Genomic DNA, 27,990 nt, shown 5'->3' on the forward strand with positions numbered 1-27,990 from the left:
CTGTCCTTTAAATTCTTAAATAAATGAATACTTACCTTTCTTGTGGTCTTCCCAGAAACTTTTCAAAGCAAAATAATTTAAACTGTTCTTACCTACCATAATAAAAATAACTCTCTATATTATACCTTTTGTTTTTGAATTGGCGAAAATGTTAATGACTTGTCATCAGAATTCAGGTTCATCATATGTGTCTGAAATAAAAAAGAAGTATATGTTCTCAAAAATATAGACTATATATAGGCTAATGCAGGCTATATATATGATCGTGCATTCTAAATACACACACACACACACACACACACACACACAGTAAAATGAATGCCAAACAGTTCAGACAGTAATATAATCTACTCTCAATTGCCATGCTAATGGTGTTAAGATAGAAATAAATTTTATCATACATTAATTAAACTTTGTTTGCTAATTTTTAACCAATAAAGTTGGTTAAAATTAGCAAAACCAAAGAAATAGTTTTTTTGTGCACGAGAATATAGAAGACATATACATACATGTTCACACATAAACACATGAACCAAAATTTATACCAAACTCATCTACATAGATACAGAATCATTACCATATTTAAGATATCATTAGTTTCTTCAAGGCTTTCTGAATCTGCTGCTGAAGAATTTTCTGTCTCTTTCTCTTTGGTCATGTTATCTTGAAAAAAGTCTGAATGATGAGAAGGAAAAAGGAAATCCAGATTTCAATAGAAATATAAAAAGCAACTAGACAGAAATTCTATAATACAAAGTGTGAGTACAATTTTACCAAAGGTCCTTTGATTTAATGTCAGGGGAGCTGAATAGAAGTCAACCACAGTGATAATGTGTTTTAACATCTCTTTTTCAAGGTTTAAGAACTTTGACACCAATTAGATAATAACTGTATCATTCATATGGACAGGTTAATACTGTTCCTTTGGGATACCTACAACCCACATATTGAGCACTGGATGCTAGCCCCAAGAAAGGTCCCAATCACCCATATATTCCTGGCTTTTTACCCCAGTGTAGCTCCCCTATACATCATATCAGGCTGTATGGCCAATTAAATAAAGCAGACATAACTATGATGTCATTCTAGCTCTGCTTTGCTACATGCATGCATGTTCTCTCTTTTGGATCACTTGCTCTGGAGGAAGACACTTTGTGAGCATCTTTACATAGAAGCCTATGTGAAGAGTACAGGAAGCCCTCTGCCAATGGCAACATGAATGAGCTGGAAATTCAACTAGAGCCCTGTATGACAGTGTGACTTTAACTCGATGAGTGAGCCTGAGCCAGAATTACCCAGTTAATGTGATCCTGGATTCTTGACTCTCAGAAACTATGTGAAATAGTGTCTGTCATTTTAACTTGCTAAGTTTTATGGTCATTTTTAAATGTAGCAACAAATAACTATCTCAAGTACCTTTCACAGAAAATGGCAAGTTATTATATCATAAAGCAGAAAATTAAAAGTCATAAGCTCTATTTGACCTTACATTTTTCTAAAGTTTCTCACTATATCCTCTTTGATCACCTGTCCATTTATTTGAGGGGAGTTTCTTAAATGAAGTCTTAACTACAAATGCCAGTCCACACTGATTTCTCCATTTTAAATCTATTCAACTCCATGAGCAAGTACTCATTTTGTATCTATTCCATGTGTTGTAATATGCAGAGACAGTAACTTAAATTTTAACTGCTAATTCTTTTGTTGTTCATTATCTATATTTAAGTTTTACAATAGATGTTGATATACATAGACTATAAGTTCATTAAGAAGTAGTAATTATCAAGGGAATATAAAAACATAGAGGAAAGAGAAATCACACATGAATGTTGGGAATCAGGAATGGTTTCACTAAAGAGGTGCATGGAAGGATGAGTAGTGTTCTGAGAGGCAGGCAGAGATAGAGCTGGAAAGGGAATAAATGAATTCCCATTCCTAATAAAGCCAACGAGTAGGAAGAGAAGCACATGGAAGGAAGCAACTTGTGTTGAAGGCTGCCAATGTCCTAAGAACATATACTCTTTTGTGTGTTGGATTAATCCTATGATAACAAGAAAGGTTAAACATTATATTCTCATTTTACGAATGAGAAAAGTATACTTAATTTACCATTATGGTACCTAATGTCAATCTCAGGTCTATGTAACTCCATAGCCCATGTTCTTTCCAGTAAGTCAGACTCTGAATTGCTCAGTTTGATCAAAATCAGGGGTTACATTTTTTTTTCTCTAAAAGACCACACAGTAAATATCTTATGATTTGTGAGCCATACAGTCTCTGTCCTAACTTAACCTCTGACATTGTAGAATGAAAACAGCCATAGACAACACATGAAGGAATGGGTATGAATGGGTTCAAATAAAAGTTTATTTACAAAAACAGGTGGCTGGCTAGATTTGGTCCATGGGTCATAGTTTCCAGACTCCTGATTTAAATAGAGGTTATAAGAAAAAAAAGGTTACTGAGAGAGAGAGAGCCAGAAAAGCAGTTGGGAGTTATAAGGAAACATTTATTTTCATAAATATCAGGGATCCTCTGAAGACAGTGGAGCAGATAGGATCTGAACTGGACTTAAGGGAGATTAATGTGAAAAGTGTTACACTGGATATACTGGAGGTAAGAAAATGTAGGTTTAGAAAATAGAGTAGCTTTTTTAAGCTGATGGCTTTGTCTCAGATGAGAAAACAGAAATCACTAGACATGATGTGCTTGATCTTCTCACCAACATATACTATTACCTAAATTTGTGCCCAAGTTCTCATTTTCCTGTTAATGTAAAATGTCTTTCCTATTACCAAAGACTGCTCTGTATGCCAGCCTCTTCTGTCTTCCAAGAGCTTTTGTCTCCTAGGGCTACCAAGATCTCCTGATTATAGGTATACACATGTGTTCCAGTTTTTCCCATGGATCCCACAGTTCCCTCTAGCTGCCTGCCAAGTGTTCTGGACTATCTCATGACCAAATAAGCAAAATAATGATCTACACAGCCTATCTCCTCTTCACTTCCTCATTCCCTATTCATGCTTTAATACTTATCATTCTGGCTTCTGTGATCTTTCCCTGGAACTGCTCTTTGTTGAGGTCACCAGTAATCTCCAGGATACCAAATGCACTGGATGCTTCTTTGAGTTGTTTTCCCTTAATCTTTGAGCAGAGATTTGCATTCATGCCTCTACTTTTTCCTAATTTTCCTCCTTCTCCTCTCTTACTGACTGATGAGATCAAGAAAGATAAATATTCTTATGTCTATATCCTGGTCCCTCTTCTCTTCTGACTCTACTCTCTGTTGATTTCACCAACTTTGTACATTTTAAATACCATTTCTCTACTGATGGTTTCCAAATTTTATCACTAGTTCAGAGCTCTTTTCTGAACTTTAGGCTGTTTTTCAACTGCCTGCTTAATATTTCCATTTGCGTGTCTCATAGACACCCCAGGCTCAATTCTTAAATTTCTTCCTCAAACTTGTCCATCATCCTATTGCTTAGGAACTACCCTTGATTCTTCCCTTTATGTCATCCCTATGTGTAATCTATTAATACGATAAGCAAGTCTAGTTGGTTATATGTCTGAAACATATCATCTCAACTGCAAAGACCTTGGTCCACACATTGCTATCTCTTGTAAAAAAAAAATCTGACAAGTATTTTTCTTCTTCTTCTAATATGGCTTCCCTAGAATCCACATGGAGGTAGAAATGATCATTTTAAAATATCAATTGGATTGGAACATATCAGTCCACTCTTTAAAACCCACTAATTGCTTTTTATTGTATTTAAAACCATTCAAGCTTGACACAGTAGTGCACACCAGTAATTCCTGCTACTAAGTAGGTTCAGGTAGTAGGATCAAAGTTTGAGGACAGCCTCTGCAACTGAGAGACGCTGTCTCAAAATAAAAAAGACTGGGGATGTAACTGAGCAGTAAAGTATCCCTGGGTTCCATCCCTAGTGACATACACACTAACACACACACACACACACACACACACACACACACATATACACACACAGAGAGAGAGAGAGAGAGAGAGAGAGAGAGAGAGAGAGAGAACCATTCAAATTGAATAGGCTCTTTCTGGCCTATAAACTGAGGAATAATTTTTCACTGTCTTTTCTCCAACATCATCCTGTTCTGTCTTTTCCCTCACTTTAGAGCCCTACTGGTCTTTCCTTTTCTTTGCCTCTTATTTTCTCTGCCAGGAATACAACTACTGTCAATTTATGTGGCTATTTCTTATCCTTTATGTTTTAGCATGAATGGCATCTTCTCAGCAAGACCTACCCTGATCCATTTTCTTCCCTTATAAAGACAAAAGTCTGCAAATAATTTAGAACAAATCATATTATATACTGAGTATAACTTATAAGCTACTTATTATAAAGAAAGTTTTATTAGTCACAAAAAGATAGGGGAAATTTTTCCTTTTGATCTAGGTACAAAATTATGTACATATTTACATTTAAATCTCTTGAAGTGGGAAATGACTTTCTTTCCCCAAACCACATACTTTTCTTCCCTGTATACAATGCTTGTCAGAATCTACTACTATACTTTCCATGTCTAGGACTGAAAAGCATCATTTGACATTGATTTTTTTGGGGGGTGGAGGGTCCTGGGGTTGAACCCAGGGGCATTTAACCACTGAGCCACATCCTCACCCCTTTTTTTTGCGTTTTATTTAGAGATAGGGTCTCACTGAGTTGCTTAGTGCCTTGCAAAGTTTCTGAAGCTGGTTTTGAACTTGTGATCCTCCTGCCTCAGCCTCCCAAGCTGCTGGGATTACAGGTGTGTGCCACCGCACTCAGCCTTGACACTGATTCTTATTTCAAAAAGACCATACAGGAGAATTAGGGTTGTAGCTCAGTGGCAGGGCACTTGCCTAGCACATATGAGGTACTGGGTTCAATCCTCAGCACCACATAAAAATAAATAAATAAAATGAAGGTATCGTGTCCATCTACGACTTAAAAAAACAACATACAAAAGTTGTGGTGAAGAAACTCAGCTCATTATCAAGGTCCTGTCTAGATGATAGATCGCAAACAATAAAAAGTATGTGCCATGGTTCTTAATTCCCAATGTACAGGTTTATCTTTCTCTTTTCTTTTTTGGTACTGAGGAGTGAACCCAGGGGGCACTTTATCACAGAGCTACATACCCCATCCCTTTTTAGTTTTTGAGATAGGGTCTCTCTAAGTTGCTTAGGGCCTTGCTAAGATGCTGAGTCTGGCTTCCAATTTGTGATCCTTCAGCTTCCCAAGTCACAGAATATGGGCCTGTGCCACCAAGCCTAGCCAGGTTTATCTACTTAAATTTCAAATCTACTTCTTCTTCTGATCTCCTGGTCCTGCGCCCATCATCCAAGCATACACCCTCTGTATGGTATTACCATACAGACACTCCTTCAAGATATAAAGTCTATGAACACAATCATGTGGAAGAGGTGTATAGTAGTAAAAGAGTTGGGATTACAATTTAAAGCATGAATATCTAATAGGGACTGAGATAGAGGTGTTACTGATAATCATAAGTATATTTATTTAGGGGTTTCTAGAGGTGATGAGCTCAATGCTAAATATTTTACATGCCTGATATCACTTAATCATTGAAATCATTCTCTGAAGTAGGCATCATTAAATGATAAGGAAACTGAGGCTTAGATTTAGTCACATAGTTGATAAATGTCAGAGCTGGCATGCAACCCTAGATCAATTTTAATTCCATATCCCATGCTTTAACCACTATGAATCACTGCTTAAATACAGAACTTGACATAGATCCAGAAGACCTGCATTCAAATCCTGTCCACTTCAGATATAAACTGACTGACCTTGGGTAAGTCACTTGATTTCTTCAGGTCTAGCTTTTCTCATTTGTAAAATAAAGAATATAATTCCCACTTATTTCATGAAGTTGCTTCAGGTTTTATAGAAAGTAATATAATAATGGCATGCATATTATCCATTACTCTATAAAGACATGCTGCTATGGTTACAAGATTCATTGATGGTGCTTTGTATTTGTAAGGGTATTTCTGGGTTTGAGTTCAAGTGGGTGATATCAGGCTCTAATTGGGGATGAAACAATTTAATGAACTGGAGAAAACATCTTAAGATAAAACATGAAAGCAATAGGAATAAAAGGCACATTTCTCCTAAGAGCAGGCAGGGTGACAAGTATTACCTGGATCCAGTGGCTCCGTGAAGTCAGAGGTGCATTTCTCTGAGAGGTAATTAATAGGCACAGGGAAAGAGATTGAAGAAGGGGAAAAATAAGGTACGGAGGCAGTCTCCTCTAATGGAGGTAGTGTTCGAACCATGTGAATAGATTCTGGGGATTTCTCCTTTAAAATAAAATAATAAATATCTGTCAAATGATGTTATATATAGCATTGGCATAAATTTCCTTGCGGTTGCTAAAAATATTTAAGAGAAAGAGTCCAAAGTCTACCAACATTCCATAACATTCACTTCTTAATAATCCCCAGGGGATCAAAAACGTTTTGTTCTGTTGTTTCTGTATCTTAGTTGCTCTAAATTGTCAATCGGAAAGCCTGTTTTTCACATTTTGGGGAAAAAAAATGTGTGTGTGTGTGTGTGTGTGTGTGTTTTCTCTGCTTTCTCTTATAGAAACAAAAATTTGCTCATGAGATATAAAAAATTACAAAACATGGGTGGAATATTTCTCAACCTTTCCATATATACTTTTTGTAAATAAAAAGTCACACTTAACTTTTACTCCAAAAGGAAAGAATTTAAGAACTTAACGTAATTTTCAAAGAGGAATTTCTCCTTTAAATATTTGGCATTTTCATTTTTTAAAAAAGTATAAGTGTCACTGAAACAGTAATTTTAAAGCACATGAGAATCTCTAAATTTAATTGAAAGAAAATATTCCTTTTCTCCAACTAAATTCCTTCTTGGTTTTTCATGTTTCATAGTTTATAGTATATAACCTTCCACCACATGAGGTCTAACTAAAAGATAAAAGAATATAGCATTAGGCAAGATGGTGAAGTCCTAGAGATGTGCTGTACAACATAGCTCTGTGCCTATGTTAATAATACTGTATTATATGCTTAAAAATCTGTTACATGGGTAGATCTCATGTTCTCACTACAATAATAGAAAAAAGGGTGTGACAAGTTAAAGTAGAAGATGAATCACATGAAGTTAAAAAAACAATGTAGCATCTACTCTGAGGTGTAAGAAAGGTCTGTAAAAGGATGCTTTGTATACTATCACTGTCTACAAGCAGAGGTTATCCATGATAATTTGAATTGTCTAATTTGTGTCTTTAATGGCTTAATTCTGCACTCACTCTAAAAGTCCAAAATCTTCAGCTCTAATCACTTTATTAGCAATTTTATCTGAGAAGAGCCTTTGATTTTATAAAGAAAATAGATTTTTTTCTTCATGTTTTCTTAGCAGTGCTATACAATACTATTATATAGAATAGGCCACAACTGTACCCGCTCTCTTCGCCGCAGACGTGCTGATAAAGTTCTATGCAGTAAATTTCCTGAGGTCAGATCAGTGGTGGACAGAGAATTAGCTGCAGGTGAGGAAGAATCACTTATTTCATCAAATTCAACTTCTCCTGATATATTGAGCCGTGGAGTGGCAAAAACTAGCATGTGACATCCACCACAGGCAACCTGCAAGCATAAAGCCACAGAAAAATTAATCAACATTGGATTCAAACACAAATGGATTTTGTAACAATTATCAGGTCAGCTACAAGAAATTTACTTAGTGTTACACAGCAGACTTCCTAAACTGACCGACTCACTGATTCTCTTTTAATCTCTCTTCTCCCTCTTTTCATTTAGATATACATGTGTGAGTGTGCATGTATACATCACATGTCTGAATTATATCTATGTGAATTAATGTATATATTCTTTAAACACTACAATTGAAAATTAGAACAAGTTTAATTCACCATTTGCTTTCATTTAACATAACATAGAGGGAAAAAGTACTTGTCACTACATGTTTCATTACAAGTTAGAAGGTGTTGTATTTTCAACTGGGAGCAATATTAAAAACTTTTAAAAACTATTCAGAGAAGATCTACTGGGAAATAAAATGAGCCAAGAATAAAACAGTCTCCTGAGATAATTATATATCCAAAGCTTTTTCTTTACATGAATATTTTCTACATTTAAAGCTTAAAAGACCTTAGAGAAAAACAAGAATTCACAATGATGGAACAATGAAAAAGAATTTTGAGATATCAATGGCTTCTAAGAAAATGCCAAAAAAGATCCCATAGTGTATTTTGGGGGAGGTACTGAGGATTGAACCCAGAGGCACTTTACTACTGAGTTATACCCTCATCCCTTTTGATTTTTTATTTTGTGATAGGGTCTCACTAAATTGCTCAGGCTGACCTCGAACTTGTGATCCTCCCACCTCAACCTCCAGAGTCACTGGGACTATAGAGGTGCATTACTATACCTGGCCCCAGTATTTTTAATACATAGATTCTAGCCATTTTATAGTGTTTTGACTATACCTTTCTTTTATAATATTTTCAAATTTAAAATTCATGAACAATTTTATTTATCACCTTTTGAAGTGATAATCCCTGTAAGATTATAAACCCAACGAATGAGGATTAGTTTCTTCATCACTGAATACTCTGTATTCCTAATAATTAATCCACTATCTTGCACATAGTCAAATCAACAAATGGTGCTCCATAGTATGAGACAATGCATCTTTGGAGAAGTAAAATTATTGTCAAATAAACAGAATTTTCACTAGTCTATATAGCTCTTAACTAGCAAAAGTATTAGAAACAATAGACATACAATGTGTGATGGTAATGTTAAACTAAAGCCACACATTCTTATCTAAATAATATTTAGTCAATAAAACATTTTCACACCTCTTCATTTGTTATCAGATTCCTCTGGTACAGGATTTGAGAGTCTCAGTAACATTTAATTGCACAAATATTTACTGAATACTACTGTGTTTCAAGAGACAAATGAAAATACAGCAGAAGAGTTAAGATTGCAACAAAAAGGAAAATGTTAAAGGAGGAAAATTAGGAAAGGGGCAGATTTTCAGAGTGGCATAATGTATGAAATTTGACTTTTAGAAACTAGTTGTATTGAGTAGATAAATATATGACAGTCTCTAATATAAACACAAAGGTAAGTATTATCTATGAAATACTGAAAGACTCAATTATAGAAATATAAAAAACATAAGGAGGGGAATGTGATAACCTTACCAAATGAACTGTAAATTTCAAAAAATTAGAGCACAAAGTTGGAAAGAATTGATTGGTAAAATTCTCCAGTCCAAGTCCTAATTTTCCATGTCGGCCATCTCCAAAAGTATACATAAGGCCTACATCTAAAATGCAAAAATAAATAATTAAATAAGGAGAATTATACAAGTGTTACTTGCATTCATCTGTTTATAATCAGATGAATATATTAATTCACACTGCAGTTATAATTTTCCCATCAAATTCTACATTGAATACTCTGGTCCATTGATCTTTCCACATACACTGATTTCTATGGTCCTATACATAACAATATGCAGTAGATATTCTGAGAACAAATCACTAAACCCTGGTGGTTGGTGAAGTTGGTGCCTTGTGGTGCAAGAAATTATATGGAACACCAACAATACAGCATGAGATCTTGTGATGTACATCATATTCTCAAGGAGAAAGAGATGCTTGTATTCTGATCTCTTATGTTGTGATATAACCTATTTTATTTTTTCCTCAGATCACTGATTGATCAGTTTCTCAACCTCAGCACTACCGACAGTTGGGCTGAATTATTTTTAGTTGTGAGAGTCGGTCCTGTTCATTGTAGGATGCTTAGCAGCATTTTTGGCCTCTGCCCCACTACATGCCAGTAAAACTCTCCTCTGCAGCTGTGACAGTCAAAAATTTCTCCAGACATCACATCTGTCTCCTGGGGGGAACAAAATTTTCAGTGGTAGAGAACTACTGACTTAGATCAATCCAACTCCTCTCTTTTCTTAATTAGGTTCCTGGACTGAATAATGCTGCCTAAAGAACTACCTACCATAAGCCAATCAATAATGCTGACCAGTCCCTATACCAATAACTGGGTCTCATCTATAGCTGAGCTGCTGATAAGTGATCTGGTTACTTCTCTCCAGTTATCTTTTTTTGCCTGCTACCATAGCAGATATTCTGAACCTCAGCTCCTCTTCTCAGGCCTCTCCTCCATATACTGCATCTCAAGTGAGGTAAGTGCCATGGAAGCAGAATTAATGAGTGACAATGTGTGTGCAGAGAGGGATTTCCCTATAGTTTGAGGATTAGGGAAAGCATTCAAACTGAAACCTAAAGGATGACTAGGGTTTAGCTGGAAGAAGAAAGGAATGAAGAATTCTCCAGGCAGAGTCAACAGTAAGTAGGAAACACCTGAATCAAGAGAAATCAGAGCTAAGACAAGAAGGTGAAGGCAACCAACAAGCCTAAAGCACAAAGGGGAAAGTGTATGAGATGAGTCTGAGGAGGAAGATGGAACCATACCTCAGAGGATTCCATTAGTTCAGATTATAAATTTTTGAATTCTAAAGGCAAGAAGAAGCCAAATGAATGGTTTTAGGCTGGGAAATGATTAGATGATATTTAGGGACTTCTGGTTTAAGAAGGCAAAGTAACTGCCTACCAAGAAAATATATAAAAATTGACTGAAAAAATGACTGTAAATAACATAATTCAATAAAGTGATAAGTTCAAAAATTAACTTATAGAAATAGATTTGTATAAATAAGCAATAACCAGTGTTTAGATGTGTTAGCTCTTATAACTCTATTTCCTTTCTTTATATACTCTATTACTGTTATCCCTTCCTCTCCCTTCTTTTGATCCCAATTTCTTTGTTCAAAAGTGATTTTTAAGGCTTGCCTTTCTAATTTGATTATCTTATGCCTCAAAAACTAAACTCTGATCCAAGCTGCCTGAGTACACTTCAAACCTCAGAGTGATTTAAAAAATATGAGCCACTGGCTATAATGAGGAACTGATAAGAACTTATAGATAACTCAGTATACACATCTCATCAGTCTAGAGGGGAAAAAAACTACACTTGTCCTCTGGGGAGGACAGAAGAGCAAAGAGGCAAGTGAAGTTTATGTTCAATTATTTGTGATATAACTCTTTTCATTAAGAAGAAAGATACTATGAAATTTTAACTAAATAACCTAATTGTATATTAGATGATACATGAAAGTTTGTTTACCCATCAATTGCAATTTGGAGTTGATGAAAAATGGCAGTAAGGACAGAGAAACTGAGATTAGGACCCCACAGTAAGGGACACATATCAATTCTAATGAGACAACAAATGAATAACATTTCTTTACATTCTATACAGTACTATTTCATGCCATGTTAACAAGAACATAAATAATTGATGATAGGCAGGTTATCCTCTCTGAAGAGTTCTGTGGGGAAAAAAGAACTGTTTACCTTGTGTGTGCTGATTCCTACACTTCCCCTAACCTGTTATCATTAGATGAGCTCCACTATAGCAGTAGCATTTTTAGAAAGAGGGAAAAAAGTAGAAATACAATTATCTGGATTATTTCAATATACTAGATGATTTCTGAATATATGGTGCTTTATTTCATCTTCAGATAGAAACAGTGAAATTACAGATGGTTTTCTTATAAAGCACTTAAGTTTGTGGAGTCTATCAATTACCTATAAGTAAGTGACTGAATTATTTCGGGGAAGCATTTTCTTGAGTTCTACACTATTAGCAGAACCTAATTTCTGAAGTTAAGAAGCAGGCCCAAAGGAATATCTCCCTGGATAAAGAGAAGCCACAAAATTGAGAGATGTATTCACTTGGGGGTTTTTGAGGTACCTTTCTCTCTACCACTGTGGAAAGAGGAGTTATTCCTGAAAACGCCTCCTGGTGGCAAAAGCAGCATAAAGAATTTACTCAGCCTGAATATAGCTCTGTCACAATGAACATGAGAATGTTCTTCTGAAAAACTTCTTTCTTTCTTCCCTGTGGCTTGCACAGCGTTAAAAGCCTTCAATTTCAGTAGGATTCTAACTTTCCGCCAAAGTACAGTATATTATGGTCTTCTGACATCAGCTGGTCTATTTTGAGGTTCTAAATCTTCAGATCTTTTACTTTTTTTTCATGTTGGGGATTGAGTCCAGAGTCTCATACATGCTAAGCATGCATTCTATCACCTAACTAAAACCCCAGACCCTACATTTATTATAAAATGAATTAAAATAATCAAAAGGACTTTACAACTTTATACTTTGGGATATTAATAAAAGAATTCCAATTTTCTCAATTATTAATTCTTTTACTTAAGTTAGATACATTCATTCCCTATATTATTTAGTTTATAATAAAACACACCCAGTTCTAGAAATATAAAACATAAAAATCTAATCCATACCTGTTATCAAAGCTGTGTGATTTTCTCCACAGGCAATATAACTTACTCTCTGGTCCTTCATATTTGCAATGACTTTGGGTTCTGAAGTTTCAAAAAGAAATGTGCCAAGGCCCAGCTGACCAAACTGCCCTAGCCCAAAGGTATACACAGTTTTCTCTGAAAGGAAAGGCACAATACAAGAAAAGGATTACATGGAAGCAGACACTGTCACCATCATATCTAAAAAGATTGTGACATTCTTCCTTTTATATAACAAAGGTAACTTTTCTCTGAAAGAAATACTAATTTAAGAATACTAATACTTTAGTATCATTTTTTCAGTGATAAAGACAAAAATCAAAGGCACACAATTAGTTGCGTGTGGCAGTGCATACCTGCAATCCTGCCTACTTGGGAGGCTGAGGTAAGAGAATCACAAGTTGGAGGCCAGCCTTGGCAATTTAGCAAGACCGTGTCTCAAAATAAAAAGGGCTGGGGATGTAGCTCAGTGGTAGAGCATTCCTGGATCCAAACAAAAACCAAAAACGAAGAAATAATAAAGAAAAGGTACACACTGTAAAAAAATTATGGCAGGTGTTCAGTTTTATCTTTCATATCCATAACCACAAAAGGAACTTCTATAAGTAAGAAACTGATACAATAGAAGGTACATAACTCAAGGAACTAACCAACATGTCCCTATAATTACCATGTCAATTCAAAAATCATAAATTTTCATAAAGGCAATTTCTTTCACTGCCACAAATAAAAATGTGAATAGTGTCTCCTACAAAAATAAGCTTCTAACTTTTAAAAGAAGTTTAATAAATCTATTTTATAAAACATAATTTCTGAAAATAATTTGCAGAGAAATTAAGATTTATGATGGATATGCTATATTCAGTCACAAGTAAAGCTCCTTTATTAGGAAATGCAATGCTGAAGAAAGGACAGGAGAAGCTTTCCTCTATACTGATACTTTTGGGGTGAATACAAAGGACCTCCAATAACTCCATTAGCTCATATATTTTCTAGAAATGCACAAGTACAAAAGCAGGATACATGCATGGTGACAAATGGGTTCTTTTAGACACAATTTCCCTGGTCAATGTGTTAGGAAGTACAGTGTCCTTGGTTCAATCATGTGTAGAAAGAACAAGAAATCTGCATTAGGGCCCAAACTCAAATCGTGGTTATTACCAGCTGTGGCAAGTAGATAAGTTTCTTAGATTCTCTGATGTTATAATCTTTATTTATTTCAGGTAGATTTGAAGACATTTAGTTTTAAAGAACAATTTATCTTTGAAAAAGTCATCATTTAATCAACCCATCTAATTCTGGCAATTGCAGGGGTTACTGATGAATTCAAAACTGTCTAATACCACATCATTTTACATCATTTTCTGCCTAATAAGAATGTTTGCTTTATCAGTAAAACATAGATATTACTCCTTATAGAAAATATGCTGTGTCAAGGATATGAAGCCATACTGAGGCAATGGCAAAACACATTCTTGTTTTAATATAAAAAATCTTTTAGTTAATTAATAACCATGTGGTATATTTCCAGTTCTAAATGTTCAGCTTAATAGTAGAATGTTGGGTAAATTAAAACAATTATTTACTGTTAGCTTATCAACAATTACTCAACTTTCCTTGGGCTGTCTGATATTAGCCTGTGAAATGAGGCCATTTAGGTAGGCAGCTTAATCATATTTTAAAAGTTTCATTTTATCCTGTTAGGTTCACTTTCAGGTGCTTGGATGATTAGTGATGACAGCAGTTTCTGGTTTTTAAATATCTAAAACTCTTTCAACTAAAAATAGTACATATAAAAAACTAATATAATTTTTGGCCATATCACCTTTGTGATATTTAACAGTGCAATTTATTACCCTGTAGAGAACTCAGGTTTGTCCAAACATAATCTAGAGAAGCTAAATTATCATTTGCCTCAGGACCCACAGACTTCATTGTGGACCCCTCTTATAATTGGCCTTTCTCATCTTTTGGTAATTGCTATGGGTAATGTAAAAGATTACATCTATCACTCTGTCTCAGTGTGTCCCAAGTTCCAGTCTGGCCCTTTCTCCACAGCAGTCCACTGTTCCTGCTTCTGAGGAGAAACTATAATCATGCCATCACTACAAGCCGTAGTTGTATTTTCTAACCTACTGTGGTCACATGCCTATAGTACCTTTTAGATAAATTGATCAGCAATGATCTGCTTATCTTTAAAATGGTTTAATGAGTGATATCCAAACTGATTGTAAGATCAGAGTTATAGACACAAAAAAACAAAGTTGGGGAGGGCCTCCGTAGAATCATCTAATCACTACTTAAGTGAAAGGAATGATATAAGAATAGATGATTACTTATTTTACCGTAAGTTCTCAGAAAGTATTCCATAATTTTCTTAATTATCCAATTTAGTACTTAGTGAAAATGATGATCAACATACTCTTCAGGTCCATTTCTTCATTACCTAGGACTAAATATTAAATATTTCTATCTAATTCCAGTACACAGTTTCCTCACCAGTGGTGGCTAATAACAACAAAGCTCTTCATTTCATAGATTCATGGAGCAATGTGGAAAATAGGCAAAATAGTGAATTTTCCATATAGATAAATTTGTACAATCTAACTAGATATATTTTATTACAAAATTAGGAGCTTTTGTTTTGAAAATGTTCCTTATTTTATGACATGATAGTGAAAACAGTCACTTTTTTCAATGCTCATATTTAAGCAAATGCAAGTCAGAATTTGACAACCATCTGTTATTTCTCATTATTTTTCTAACTTAAAGTTTAAATTCTACTTAAAAAGAAAACAAGTTTTTCACTGTTTCCAAGGTTACTTATAATTTATACAAATTTTATCTTCATATTTTCCCCTGTATTACAAGTTTTTCTCTTCTATTCCCCTGTTCAGTCTACCACAATCAGAAAGACAGGATTTTTTTCCTGCATCTGTAGTAGAAACCTTTGCAGTAGACAGTAATTGCTCCAGATCTGTCAATAAATATATCTCATATTTAAAAAAAAAAAAAACCTTCACTGATCGGTGAGATCCCAAAGTGCAAAAATCTGGAGAGAAAAATCAATTTCTGGAAACATGATTTGTCAACTCAAAATCAAATTCACAAAAAGCTAAATGTATAACAGTACAAGAAAAAAAATCACACTTTAAGTGTATTCATAATTTTAAAGAAAAATTTAAAGTATCATTGATTACTTTCTTGTTCACATTATATATTTTACAATATATAGTTGAATGGTTTATTATAATTATATAATCAATATCTGTGTCATTCCAAATAATCTTGAATCACCCAGTAAATTTTCTATGTTTGTAAAAACTAGAGAAAACACATAATGCATAAAAACTAAGTTGTCTTTTTAACTATAGATTAGATTTTCAAACAATTTATAAAGATTTAATTTAGAATACATCTTTTTAAATTACATGAAAGCTCATTTTGTAAGCAGGAATTCAAAATAATCTTAAACCTTAGAATTATTTCCAAATTTAGAGTAGAGGTTTTGAAAAAATTATTTCTAACTTAGAAAAGATTCCATCTAGAAGTTGTAATTCTGGGTAACTAAAGTTTAATAAACATGACTGGGACTAGAATAGGAAGTCAAAGAAAAGAAATACAACAAAGGAAAATCTAAAGATAAAATACTGCTCCTCCATTTTGCAGCATTAAAAATATCATCTAAGAATTGGTTATTCAGAATTTGTCTAGAATACTTCTAGCTTTAGGTTACTAAAGATTAAGTAGTGACTACAAACTGTTAATTTCTTAAAACTCATGATAATAATTCACTATTTAACTACATTACTCCTATATTACTCATCTAAAATAAATCTAATACTGAATAAATTTGAGAACATCAATTTAGCAGGCATATTTTCAAATGTGAATATATTTCAATATATTGACTAGAATCCTAAGAAATGACATGTCACACACCAAATATGAAATTCAGAAGCCAAAAGTGACATTACTATTAAGGTTCTAATTTTTATTAACTATAATTTAAAAACTTACCACTTTTTAATGAATTACTATAACAATGTAAAATCACAAAGAAATCCCTAAGTTATATATTGTGACTATCACAAAGAATTATCAATGACGTGTTGAAAATAGCATGAACAGGGAGCTTCTCCAAAAGAAAGCATTTTAGGAAAAATAATATCAACTTTAGATAGATAAGTAAATAAACATATATATGAAGAAAACAGTATGTCCTTGAAAATGAGCTAAAACAACATTATTTTCTGACATTAAAGGTATTTAAGGCCATGAAGATATCAATTATGTTAGCAGAAACAATTCGACAAGATTCATTTCTTTCTACTTAAAAATTCTTCCATAGGCCAGCAATGTATATTAACTATAGAGTTAAAAGGTGGGGATCTTAGATGGAAGGCTACTTCCATAAAGAATCTAAAAGAACCAAGCTCATAAAAGCTAATAATCAAATGGTGGTTGATAGGAGCTGGGGGTGGAAGAAAGGGGAGATGCTGTACAAAGGTCACAAAATTTCAGTTATACAAGGAATATTTTAGAGATCTGCTGTATGATATGCCTATTATACACTTAAAATTTTGCATAGAAGTTAGCTCTTATATTAAGTATTCTTACCACAGTAAAAAAAAAATCATCAAAAAAATGTCATGAGCCACCCCAAGAAACAGGGATTCCATACACATACCTGTGAGAACTACAGTATGCCCTCCACCACAAGCTACTTGGATCACCTTCTCAGGAATTTTAGCCACCAGCTGGGGTATTCTGTGATTGATTAGCATCTGACTGGGAAGACCTAACTTTCCATTCTCAGGTTCTCCAAATGTGTACAGCTCGCCATCCACTATTGAAGAAGGAAAAGTAGAGTGATCAATGATGGCATAAATATGAATAAAACACTGGTCTTGTTAGTATATGTTCTCAAGCTCCATAAAAAATTTAGACAATGAAAACTTACTAAATTTGACCTTTATTGAGATATTCTTACTATATGGTAAAGAAAGAAACTAGATTTTCTTTTTCCCTTGATTATTTTACTTCAATAATCTTCATGAATTCATGACTATCACTACTAATAAACCACCAGAAAACAGTTTTAGCTCTTTTGCAAAAGATATCATCTTCTGCTCAATTTTTTTCCCAGTGCTTAGGATAGAACCTTGGGCCTCCCAAATGCCAGGTAAGTGCTCTACCACTGAGCCATACCCCCAGCCCTCTGTTTGCTTTTAATAAAGCAGATGACTAGATATTAAGCTCCCATAACTACACAGATTTTTGTTTTTATCATCATGGTATCCCAGAAACCCAGCTGTGTCAAGCACAAGAATTTAATGAATACTTGTTGAATATATGCTTTCTATGAAACTCATTTTAGAAAACTCACTTTATTTGTTAAGTACAAATGTCGAGTGATTCTTAAGATAGCAGACTTTACAGTTAGATGGCACTTTCTCCAGACTCTCTTACCCTAGGAGCTCCTAACACTTATGACTGCCTTGTATGTACTAACACTAATGATATGCTTTTGTATTATTCCACTTATAACACTATATTATGACTGTGAGTTTCTTGAAAGGAATTTTATAAATTTCTGTAATACTGCCACTTACTCATTGAGTCATACTGAGCAATCACTGTGCCTGTAAAATGGGAATAAAAGTACCTATGATATAGGGTTGTTATTTAATAGGAATAAATTAATTAATGCATTCAGGAATACTCTTTAGAACACACAGTCAGTGCCCAGTTGTTGAGTTGCTACTACATTCTCCTCCTCCTCATGTGGGTTTAGAAAAACTGGGTGCCAACAAAAGTCCTTTAGGCCCATAGAGTCCAAAGATCAAGGTCCAAATTATGGTTCTGCAACTTAGCTGCAGCACCACCTTGAATAAAGCATGTTCTAAACCTGCTTCTGCATATGTAATCAAGAGACACCACTGCCTCTCTCACAGAGTTATCATGAGATTAAGTGAAATGTAATTTGTACTTGAAACACGTTGTAGATGGCAAAACCTTATACATTTTGGAGTGAGTAGACTGTAAACTCCTGAAAGATAAGCACTTGCTTTAATCAACCTGGCATTGTAAGAAACATACTTTAAGATGACTTGTACATGGTAAACTGCTGAATCATTTCTTACAGTGTCAACTTTTTAAACCAAACAAAGGGTTAGAAAATACATTTCCTGTAGCTACCACTAAGACCCTCTTTAAAGGTGAAGGTAAGTGCTTTTATCTGTATAAAACATTCAATTTAACTTCAAATTCTTTTTCTTGTTTATATATAAAAATAAAATAACATCATGATAAAGAAATAGTAATTTCATCTTACTCATTTTTACTTTATTTCAGTCTACTAATTTTTATAAAATCTGGATTCCTCAAACTACCTACCTGGCTCTGATATCTGCCTTCTCCAAGATTCTGACCTTAACCACCCTGCCATGTGTCTCTTCTCCAGTCTCTGAAGCCTGTTCCACACATCCCTGCCCTGAGTCCCCACAGCCCGAGCTCTTTACTTATATTCTCTATTGTGTTGCACATAATTCCCTCTTTACTATATGGTCCATTGGTTGCAATGCTCAGACCCCAACTATTAACACATCAGATGAAAGACATAGAAATCAGTGATAACACCTGAAAAATCCACATATTTTATTTCAAATATTTTAAATTAAATATTTTATATAATTTAAAACCATGAACTTGAATTTAGAATGTGAACATAAGCATTCAAATACACAAGTAAATTAAAAATTTGTAGGAAGCTTTAAATGTGACTATCTCGGTGATATGTTCTGCATTTTTATTAAAAATTAAACTCTTCTTTTTGGTCTCCCAGCTTGACATACCAAGACAAAAAGATAACTACAGTCCTTTTCTATACAACATTTTTATCTATCATGAAATATATATTAAGTAAAATCTCTTATACTTGGATTATTTCTAAGATGTGTAAAAAGTTGCTTTAAACTATTAAAGTCATAAAATAATGGCTAGTGTGAAAATTACTCACAATTCATATCAGTTGTTATAAATGAATCTCCAGCAAAATGTTTAGTATAACAGTTCATGGTATATACATTTCTGTGAATATACTAAAAAAAAAATCTTCAACTGTATACTTTAAATGGGTGAATAGTACAGTATTTAAATTATATCTCAATAAAGCTATTTTTAAAAAAAGATATAAAAACAAAAACAAAATAACTCAATATAATGCTTGCTGGCTTAAGATAACAATTCTATGTATTCCTCTAATGGCTAAAGCAGAGTTTATTAATAAACTTGGCTTCCTCCCTTAGTATTTATTAAGTCTGTGCAATAAACCAGAGATACAGTGATGAACAATACCAACAGTCAGGTTTGCCCAATCTTGGTATCACGCTGCTACCAATCTGTTGGTAACTCTGGGGGTACTGGGATTGGTCAGTCAGCACTTCTAAATTTCAATCTGTAGTATACAGAACAAAGAGTAAACATTTATTTATTTTTTAAATAATTTAATCTTTATTTTTTATTTATTTTTAATGTGGTGCCAAGGATTGAACCCAGTGCCTCACCCATGTGAGGCAAGCACTCTACTACTGAGCTACAACCCCAGCACCAAGAGTAAGTATTTAAATAAATATTTAGAGAGGTATCTAAGAGGGTTCACAAGACTATTTTTTCTAGTAAATTAGATGGAAATCCACAACCATACTTTTCCTATTATTAATAGTGTAGATGCAGACTATAATAGAACCCAACATTTCAAATATTTTAAGGCAGAAGAGATTGTCAGTAGGCCCAGAGAAATTGGAGATGCTGAGAAAAGTCCCACCCAAGGAAACTATCTCATACTGAGCTCTCTTCCTTTTTGATCTAGTCTTCACCTCACTTCCCATTCATTTACTTGAAATAATAAAATAAATGATCAGTACAAAAGAGTAGAGTAGGTTAAGGTACAGAGGCAAGTGGGTCCAGAGGAAAGTGGCTCATAGGTCTTTTTTTCAATGCCAAAGGGATTTAAAAAGCTTGAGAATCAATATTTAGAAAGGTTTCAATTATATCAATTGACATAACATTCAATTATATCAATAGACATAACATTCACCTAAAAAGCCAACATGTCAGAGAGAATCTAAAATTTAAAAAATTATTATAGAAATAGAGAAATATTGTGATGTAAAACAGATGGAAATCATTTCATTACATGGATAACCATGGCATTATTTCTACAGAACTGTAGAATGTTAATATAATTTTATTATTAATTGAATATCTCAGAAATGAGAGATAATGTGATGAATCCAAAATGTTCTGCTTACTTGTTACAAAAGCTGAATGGTAATATCCACAAGAGATCCAGGAGATCGGTTTCCCAATAGTCACTTGATGAGGCACACACACATTACTCATATTTTTTAAACCAATTTGCCCTTCAGAATTGTCACCCCACATAAAAAGTACTCCATCCTCTGTAAAGAAAACACAAGGAGAGAAAAGTTTTAAAAGGTAGTAGGGCTCTGCAGCTATTGTAATTCCAACAGGCCATTTATTTTTTTAATTTAGAAAAATTATACGTCTTAAAAGAAAAGTACCAAGACAATTATATCAGCTGGCTACTAAAGAGTTCAATTTCTATTATGAAATACATCAATAACAATAAAAAAACAGAGAATGACATGATTGTAAATCTCTGATTATGTTCATACTTTTATCTTATAGCAAACACAGGATGTCATTTCCTATAATCACCTTGTCTCATTATAATGTCTCTAAACAGAAATATTTTCCTTCTTCCAAGCAGTCTACCTGCCACTGAACTAAGAGCCAGCATGAGTCACACAAAACATCTCCAGATCAAAAGAGCAAGTTCCAGGTCAACAGTGAATGGAAGACCTTGCTCTTGAGAACACTATATAAATGTTTTAAATGAAGAAGAAGAAGAAGAGAAAAGAAATATGTTTCACTAATCTCTTTTCTTTATACCTGAAAATACAAATTCTAGTTTCAGAGAATGAGGAGATATATTACCATATCTAGCATCTCAAAAACATGTTCATTTATGACCTTTCTGATGAGGGTTTTCAAAGTTGGAAAAAGTTAAATTAGGATAAAAAATTTAGAAAAGAATTACTAATGCTTATTTGCATTAATTTTTTATTAAAAAACTTTAAAAATCTTTGAAGTGGTTTAATAATAAAACGATAACTGAAAGAAGAATATGAAAAAGCTAACTATCTGGTTGACAAAACTGAAGAGAAAAGCTTCAGATACAACTCTGACTTTCCTAATAGAGCAACACTGGACATTTATAGTCTCCTATTTGGAACAAAACAGATAGCAAACAGCTTCAGTGACACCAAGGTGATCTTGACACCAACTTTTAAAGTTCTTATATGTGCTTTTGACAGGGAAGGCTGAGATATGCAATAAACATTACAAACCATAATATTTTTATAACGTATGCCCAACAGGTTTCTATAGCTTGCTTCTGATTAGTAACTTCAGTTAAAACTGGAAGTATATCAGCACACAATTAAGATAATATTTCAGATTATCTAAATTAGTAGATGGATAGTAGAGCTTAAAATTTATTTACCAATTATCTTTAAATATATATTTATATCCCACTAAAATATATTGAAAAATGAGGCACACAACATTACTCATATTTTTAAAACCAATGTGCCCTTCAGAATTTACACCCTACATTAAAAAGTATTCCATCCTCTATAACAAAAACAAATGTCTTCTGAAAGCACACAGTCAATGCAAGAAAATTAAATGACAATGCTGTCTTGAGTTTACCAACTTGGTATATCTTGGTCTAAACGAAAGTATGTGTCCCAGATTGAAATTAAAATACATCTTACCAGTTAGGGCAGCTGATGTGTTAGATCCAGCAGAAAGCTGTTTAATATTATGCTGGGATGTAAAAAAGCTAATTCGATGAAAGGTGTTTCTCTCTTCAGTGTCACCAAGTCCTAATTGCCCTTCATTATTTCCTCCAGCTGCATATACACTGCCTCCTTCTGTACACGGAAATGAAACATTGTAATACTATAGTCATCTTGCTTACAAGACAGGTTAGTGTATACCAGATATTCCCTCTATTAACAGTGAAGAAAAGTATAAACAAAGGCAGACTGGTGAGGAGGAGCTGAGGCAGAGAGAACAGCCTAAAGATAGAAGCAGCTTAGGGATGGAGGAAAGGAAGGAGACAAGAGGAACTGTTAAGTAGTCAGGAACTGCTAATTGTTAAATTTGTTGAAAATACTTTCCCTGGGTGCAGTGGTGCATGCCTGTAATCCCAGAAGCTCGGGAAGCTGAGGCAGGAGGATCATGAGTTCAAAGCCAGCCTCAGCAAGGGCGAGGCACTAAGCAACTCAGTGAGACCCTGTCTCTAAATAAAATACAAAATAGGGCTGGGAATGTGGCTCAGTGGTTGAGTGCCCCTGAGTTCAATCCCTGGTCCCCCCCCACACCCAAGAAAAAGAAAATACTCTCCACTGATTGTCGTAGCACCTTTGTCAAAAATCAGTGGGGCATATATGTGAGAATCTATTTCTGTATTCTATTCTATTTCATTAATCTTTCTCTATCTTTTTGCTAATGCCATGATGTCTTGAATATTGTAGCTTTATAGGTCTTGAAATCAGGTAGTATCAGTCCTACAATTTGGTCTTTCTCAAAATTGTTTTGGCTGTTTTATGTCCTTTGATTTTCCACATATATTTTAGAATCACTTTGTCAATTTCTACCCCCCACACACACAGCCTGTTTAGATTTTGATCAGAACCATGCTGACTTTGGTTGGCTTCCACTTACCCTCAGTAAGGAAGAGGTAAGAACAAGAACAGAAGCAACTAGATCTTGAGGTGTGCCTATAGGTAAGGAGATGCTGTCCCTTGATATAATTTAACAAAGGCTTTTTCTTTAGTCATTTAACATTTATCTGCATATTTACAAAGGCAAACATGTACTAAACACATTTTTAAAAGCCCTAATCTATCTATTGCCAAGGTACCATTTTCTATTAATTTCATAAACCCCAAAACATTACCAGAGTGAGATCTCAGTTCTCAAAGCCGGGCAAGAAGTCATACCAGTTAAATACTATACCTGTTGAAACTAGGGTGTGGTTCCTTCCACAGGCAGCAAGTTTTACTTTTTCAGGTTTAAGAGCTAAAAATATATGAATATGACAATTAAAATATTTTCTGGTTATGAAAATAATAAATAGTCCAGGTCAAATGGTAACTAAATGGTAAAAGAAATTGTTTATTTATTTTGGTGGTGGGGATCAAACCCAGGGCTTTGTGCATGCTAAGCATGTGCACTACCACTGAGCTATATCCCCAGCCCCAGAACTGAGATGAAAAGCAGGTTTACCTGATTCCAAAGTTGATGTTCTTAACTAGTTTTGTAATATAACACAGTGAGTCACTGAAAATAGTGAGTCAGTGGGTCTGAGGTAGGGCTTAAGTATTGGTATATTTTTAAAATCCCACAGGTAATTAAAAGATGCCACAATCCACTGGATTCTGTTGTGCTGCCTCCTCACCAACCTGATCCATTACCTAACCTGCCATCACCATTATCAAGCTCACTTTTACCATATCCAATGGAAAACCATAAGTCCAATATTCATAGGCATACACCTATGTTAAAGTTGTTCATTAATTTATCTACATATTAAAAAAAACATTTCTAGAATATCTTCTAAGTGCTGGGCATAGCATCTACACAGATGATTAAAAGCCCCTGGTCTCAAAGATCTCCTTTTAGACTATTAGATAAGATATTAAAGAGTAAGCACTATGGGCACTGTGAATACCCACAAGCATTTAGCAGTTTGACCATGTGGAATATTTCAAAAATCCCACAACAATACCTATAAAGAGCATGGATAAGATAAGCTCGCACCTGAGATTCTGAGCTGCAATTTAAATTTTAGGTAGAAAGATAAAGAATACTGTTCTTGTCATATCCTAAGGAATGTCTATCACCCTTCAAATTTAGTTGATGTTCATGGTTATACCCAGAGGCTTTGCTTGTAACAGTGAGAAAGGTTTTCTGGGACAGTCATGATTTCAGATGTTTAGTCCTGAAATTCTTGCACACTAGTACTAATCAATCCCAGTCTTAACGTTTTGTTCAGTTCATCTACTCATTATGTACTACAGCATAAAGTATGTTTTACAAAACTAACAACTACATATGACCATGATATATGAGAGCTCAAAACTCTAGCACATTCTAATGTCTGTTATCTATATATGCAATAGCAGAAATATTTAAGTAGTTTTACAAAGAAGCAAAAAGAGGATGTCCAAATGTAATACTGTAAAATCATGACTTCCTTTGTGATCTCTGGGTTTAAAAATCAGTGTGATTTTTAGACTTTACCACATAAAAGTAGGTTTGAATTTCATATAAAGTTCTGATAATATTCAAGTGAATGTTACAAAATGAAGAGCTAAAGGCTTTATCATTTATGACATTAAAGAACTACACAATCAGTATGGAAGTACTTTATGTAGTTTGTTAAGTATTTAAAGTGATAAAGAAGACAAGACCCCAAACCTTTGACACACGTTGGCTTGCTGATGGTTGACTTTGATCCTAATCCTAACTGACCCCAGTTGTTACTGCCAAACATGTACAATTTATTATTTCCTAGTGGGAAGAAAAGAGAAATAACAAATTAAAGCACTCTTCAAATAAATAATGTGAGATAACATTATCACATGACAATAAAAAAGTTACACCTAAAAAAAGTCACTGATTTTCTATGTTAAAACATATTACCTTCAATGTATAACCAGATTTTATTAGTAGCTTCTAAGATTATACAGCAACAATTTTTATTATATTGAAATAGACTTATTCGAAGAAAGTTGTGTGTATAGGAAATCATATTTTAATTAAATATATTAAAGTAACTTAAAATCAAAAGACTCTTGATGAGATCAGTTTGTGAAGAATTCTCTGGCAAAGTAAAAAACAACACCTTCTATATATCTTCAACATGTTGAAAACACAGCACATCTATACTATTTAGAATTCTCAAAGTATTATTGTTCTGATTAAGGATTGTAATACTAACCTGTAACAATAGCAGTATGTTCATCTCCACATGAGAGATATGTAGGTATGTCATGTTTAAACCAGAATTTACTGGGCATGTTTTCAGCAAATTTAGTTTTTCCAAATGTAAACACAGCACCCGAATCTGCAAATATAAGACAATTTCTATTTAACAACTTTTAATATGCTGCCAGTTATGAAAATACACTTTCAGTAATATATCTACACAAATCCCTGTCTCATGACAGTTCTGCCTTTACTGGAGCACTGTTTGGGGGGATGGTGGGGTTATTATGGATTGAACACAGGGATGCTCTACCACTGAGCCATATCCCAGGCCCTTTTTAATTTGAATCTTGACACAGGGTTGCACTAAATTGGTGAGGCTGCCTACAAACTTGCAATCCTCTTGCCTGAGCATCTAGAGTAGATGGGATAACAGCCATGCACCATCATACCCAGCTTCAAGCACTTCGAGTTTCCCTTCTTCCCCCTTAATTCAGTCTTACTCCTTAAACGTCATTCTAGTTTGACCTACAAAATCTATTAGTGAGAAATATATTATGACAAAGAAGTCAGTCATCTATTTCTAATAGTTCTGCTGTCATCAGGTAGACATCTGATCCTGGGAATGAGCTGGTACAATGTGTGCCCTATTCACTCTGGTTAACACTTCAAAGTCTGGTCCCTGGACCAAGAGCTCTTTTCTACATTCAGAAATAGGGCAGTATTGAGTTTCTTCATTAGGCTCACCAGGACATTCTAGGGGAGGATCTATATAAGTCAGTTTGAATTTTTTTTGGTCCCGTTTTTCCAAAAAACCTCCAGTGTTCTCATGCTAAGGGAAAGGAATGTAATCACAAATGGTCAACTCTTTATGTGTCTATTGGTAATCATCATGACTACCCATAAAACCAGGGTCAAGACAGAAACAAACTATTTACACAATACCTCTTTCATTTGTACTATAGGAAGGCAGCTAAACAAAAAGGCTTTAAGTGTAATTAGGTATTCAGATTCTTACTCTGAATAATTAGCTATGTGATCCTGAACAGGTTACTTTACCAAGACTTTGATTTCTCTTTGATGATTAGTCTTTATTTGATAGTGTCTAAGCACCAATATTCCATCTTATTTACCCTGAATCTCACACAGGTATAAGCAGGTTAGTGAATGAATGTAAAATGCATTTATAATAGTGTAAATACAGGGCTACACCAATTTCATAGGGTTGTTTTGAGGGTTAAATGAGATAGTATATGTAAACAATCTAGTATGTTGCCTAGAATGGCCAATATGTTAGCTCACAGCCACCTTCATAAACACTTCCTTTATTCTAAGAGCTGGAAGTGATCATTGGTTTCTCTGAATTATGAGATGTACAGAATTTATATGGCAATTAACTATGCACTATTAAGCAACCTCTCCAATCAAATCGTTACACACATCTTTTGTTGCTCAATATTTTGTTTTCTCACTTATATTCTAAAGTTTCAGAAAGTGTAGATTGTCCTCAGTACCCATACTCCCTTACACAAAGTGGTCCTTTAATAAACTTCAATTATTTTTAAGTCTGTTACCTTCTTACACACATACATTCATAACTGTTTTCAGGTCATCTTAATGGTGAGCAGGTAGTCAAACATAACTTTCAACACTCTTAATGTTAAAGATAAGATTATCTAAGTATTTAACAGAGAAATGTTTCAGTTTCCTGCTGATTTTATTGAGAATTGAGGATTCAGTTTAAGGATCATGTATATAATGAAAAGATTCTCTCAACAGAACTACTCAGGAAGCTTCTCATTAGTTATAGAGATGTTTTTTTTTTTTTCTTTCTTTTACCATAAGCTCTGTAAGGGAAAGAATGGTTTATTTTGTTCCTTCAAACACTATAACAAAATGCCATGATTCTAGGAGATTGGGGGCAGCAATGTAGAAACTTAATATTCTTAAATTAAGTCATTACTTGATTTGAGTAGTATTCACAAATTGTTTTGGCCCAGTACCATTTTGAAGTGAGACTGAAAACCCCTGTAAGTTCCCAATAACCGTTTAAATACAAACACATGCCTGTACTAAATAGGCCAGATCCAGCTTCTAAGGAAATCTCAAGGAGGATTATCACATAAACTAATTGGTACCAGAAAGGAAAATGTAGCAAATGTAAGTATTAATAATAAATATCAATGCTCATGAGACTAGCCACTATGGAAAATCTTTTGAGAATCCTTGTGAAGCATCACATTTCAAATTAATAATTGAGAGTTGGGAAGCCAGGATCAAGAACAGTTTCCCCAGAATGAATCACTGAACTGTTTTGTCCTGATTCTCCAGGAAGCCTCCCTCTGCCACCCCACCCCAGGCTAGGGTTTAGTGGCTCTGTTCTGGTCCCCTGGCATCTATTGTCAAACTGCACTGTTACCTTTTTTTTTTTTTTTTTTTTTTT

General features: G+C 34.2%; 1 protein-coding gene across 1 annotated transcript in view; it reads right to left on the reverse strand.

Annotated features, from left to right (window-relative positions):
- Positions 1-27,990, reverse strand: part of Rpgr (retinitis pigmentosa GTPase regulator) — a 49,673-nt gene that overhangs the window by 20,956 nt on the left and 727 nt on the right. The window contains exons 2-13 of the mRNA XM_015488107.2: positions 25,561-25,692; positions 25,038-25,130; positions 23,574-23,636; positions 22,325-22,483; positions 20,774-20,923; positions 17,149-17,307; positions 12,441-12,596; positions 9,250-9,374; positions 7,475-7,660; positions 6,187-6,346; positions 578-675; positions 126-191 (exon numbers count right to left, since the gene is read on the reverse strand). Coding sequence (XP_015343593.2) covers positions 126-191; positions 578-675; positions 6,187-6,346; positions 7,475-7,660; positions 9,250-9,374; positions 12,441-12,596; positions 17,149-17,307; positions 20,774-20,923; positions 22,325-22,483; positions 23,574-23,636; positions 25,038-25,130; positions 25,561-25,692 — 1,547 coding nt within the window. The remainder of the gene's footprint in view (positions 1-125; positions 192-577; positions 676-6,186; positions 6,347-7,474; positions 7,661-9,249; positions 9,375-12,440; positions 12,597-17,148; positions 17,308-20,773; positions 20,924-22,324; positions 22,484-23,573; positions 23,637-25,037; positions 25,131-25,560; positions 25,693-27,990) is intronic.

Source organism: Marmota marmota, unplaced genomic scaffold (assembly GCF_001458135.2).
Source record: "Marmota marmota marmota unplaced genomic scaffold, marMar, whole genome shotgun sequence".
Lineage (NCBI taxonomy): Eukaryota > Metazoa > Chordata > Mammalia > Rodentia > Sciuridae > Marmota > Marmota marmota.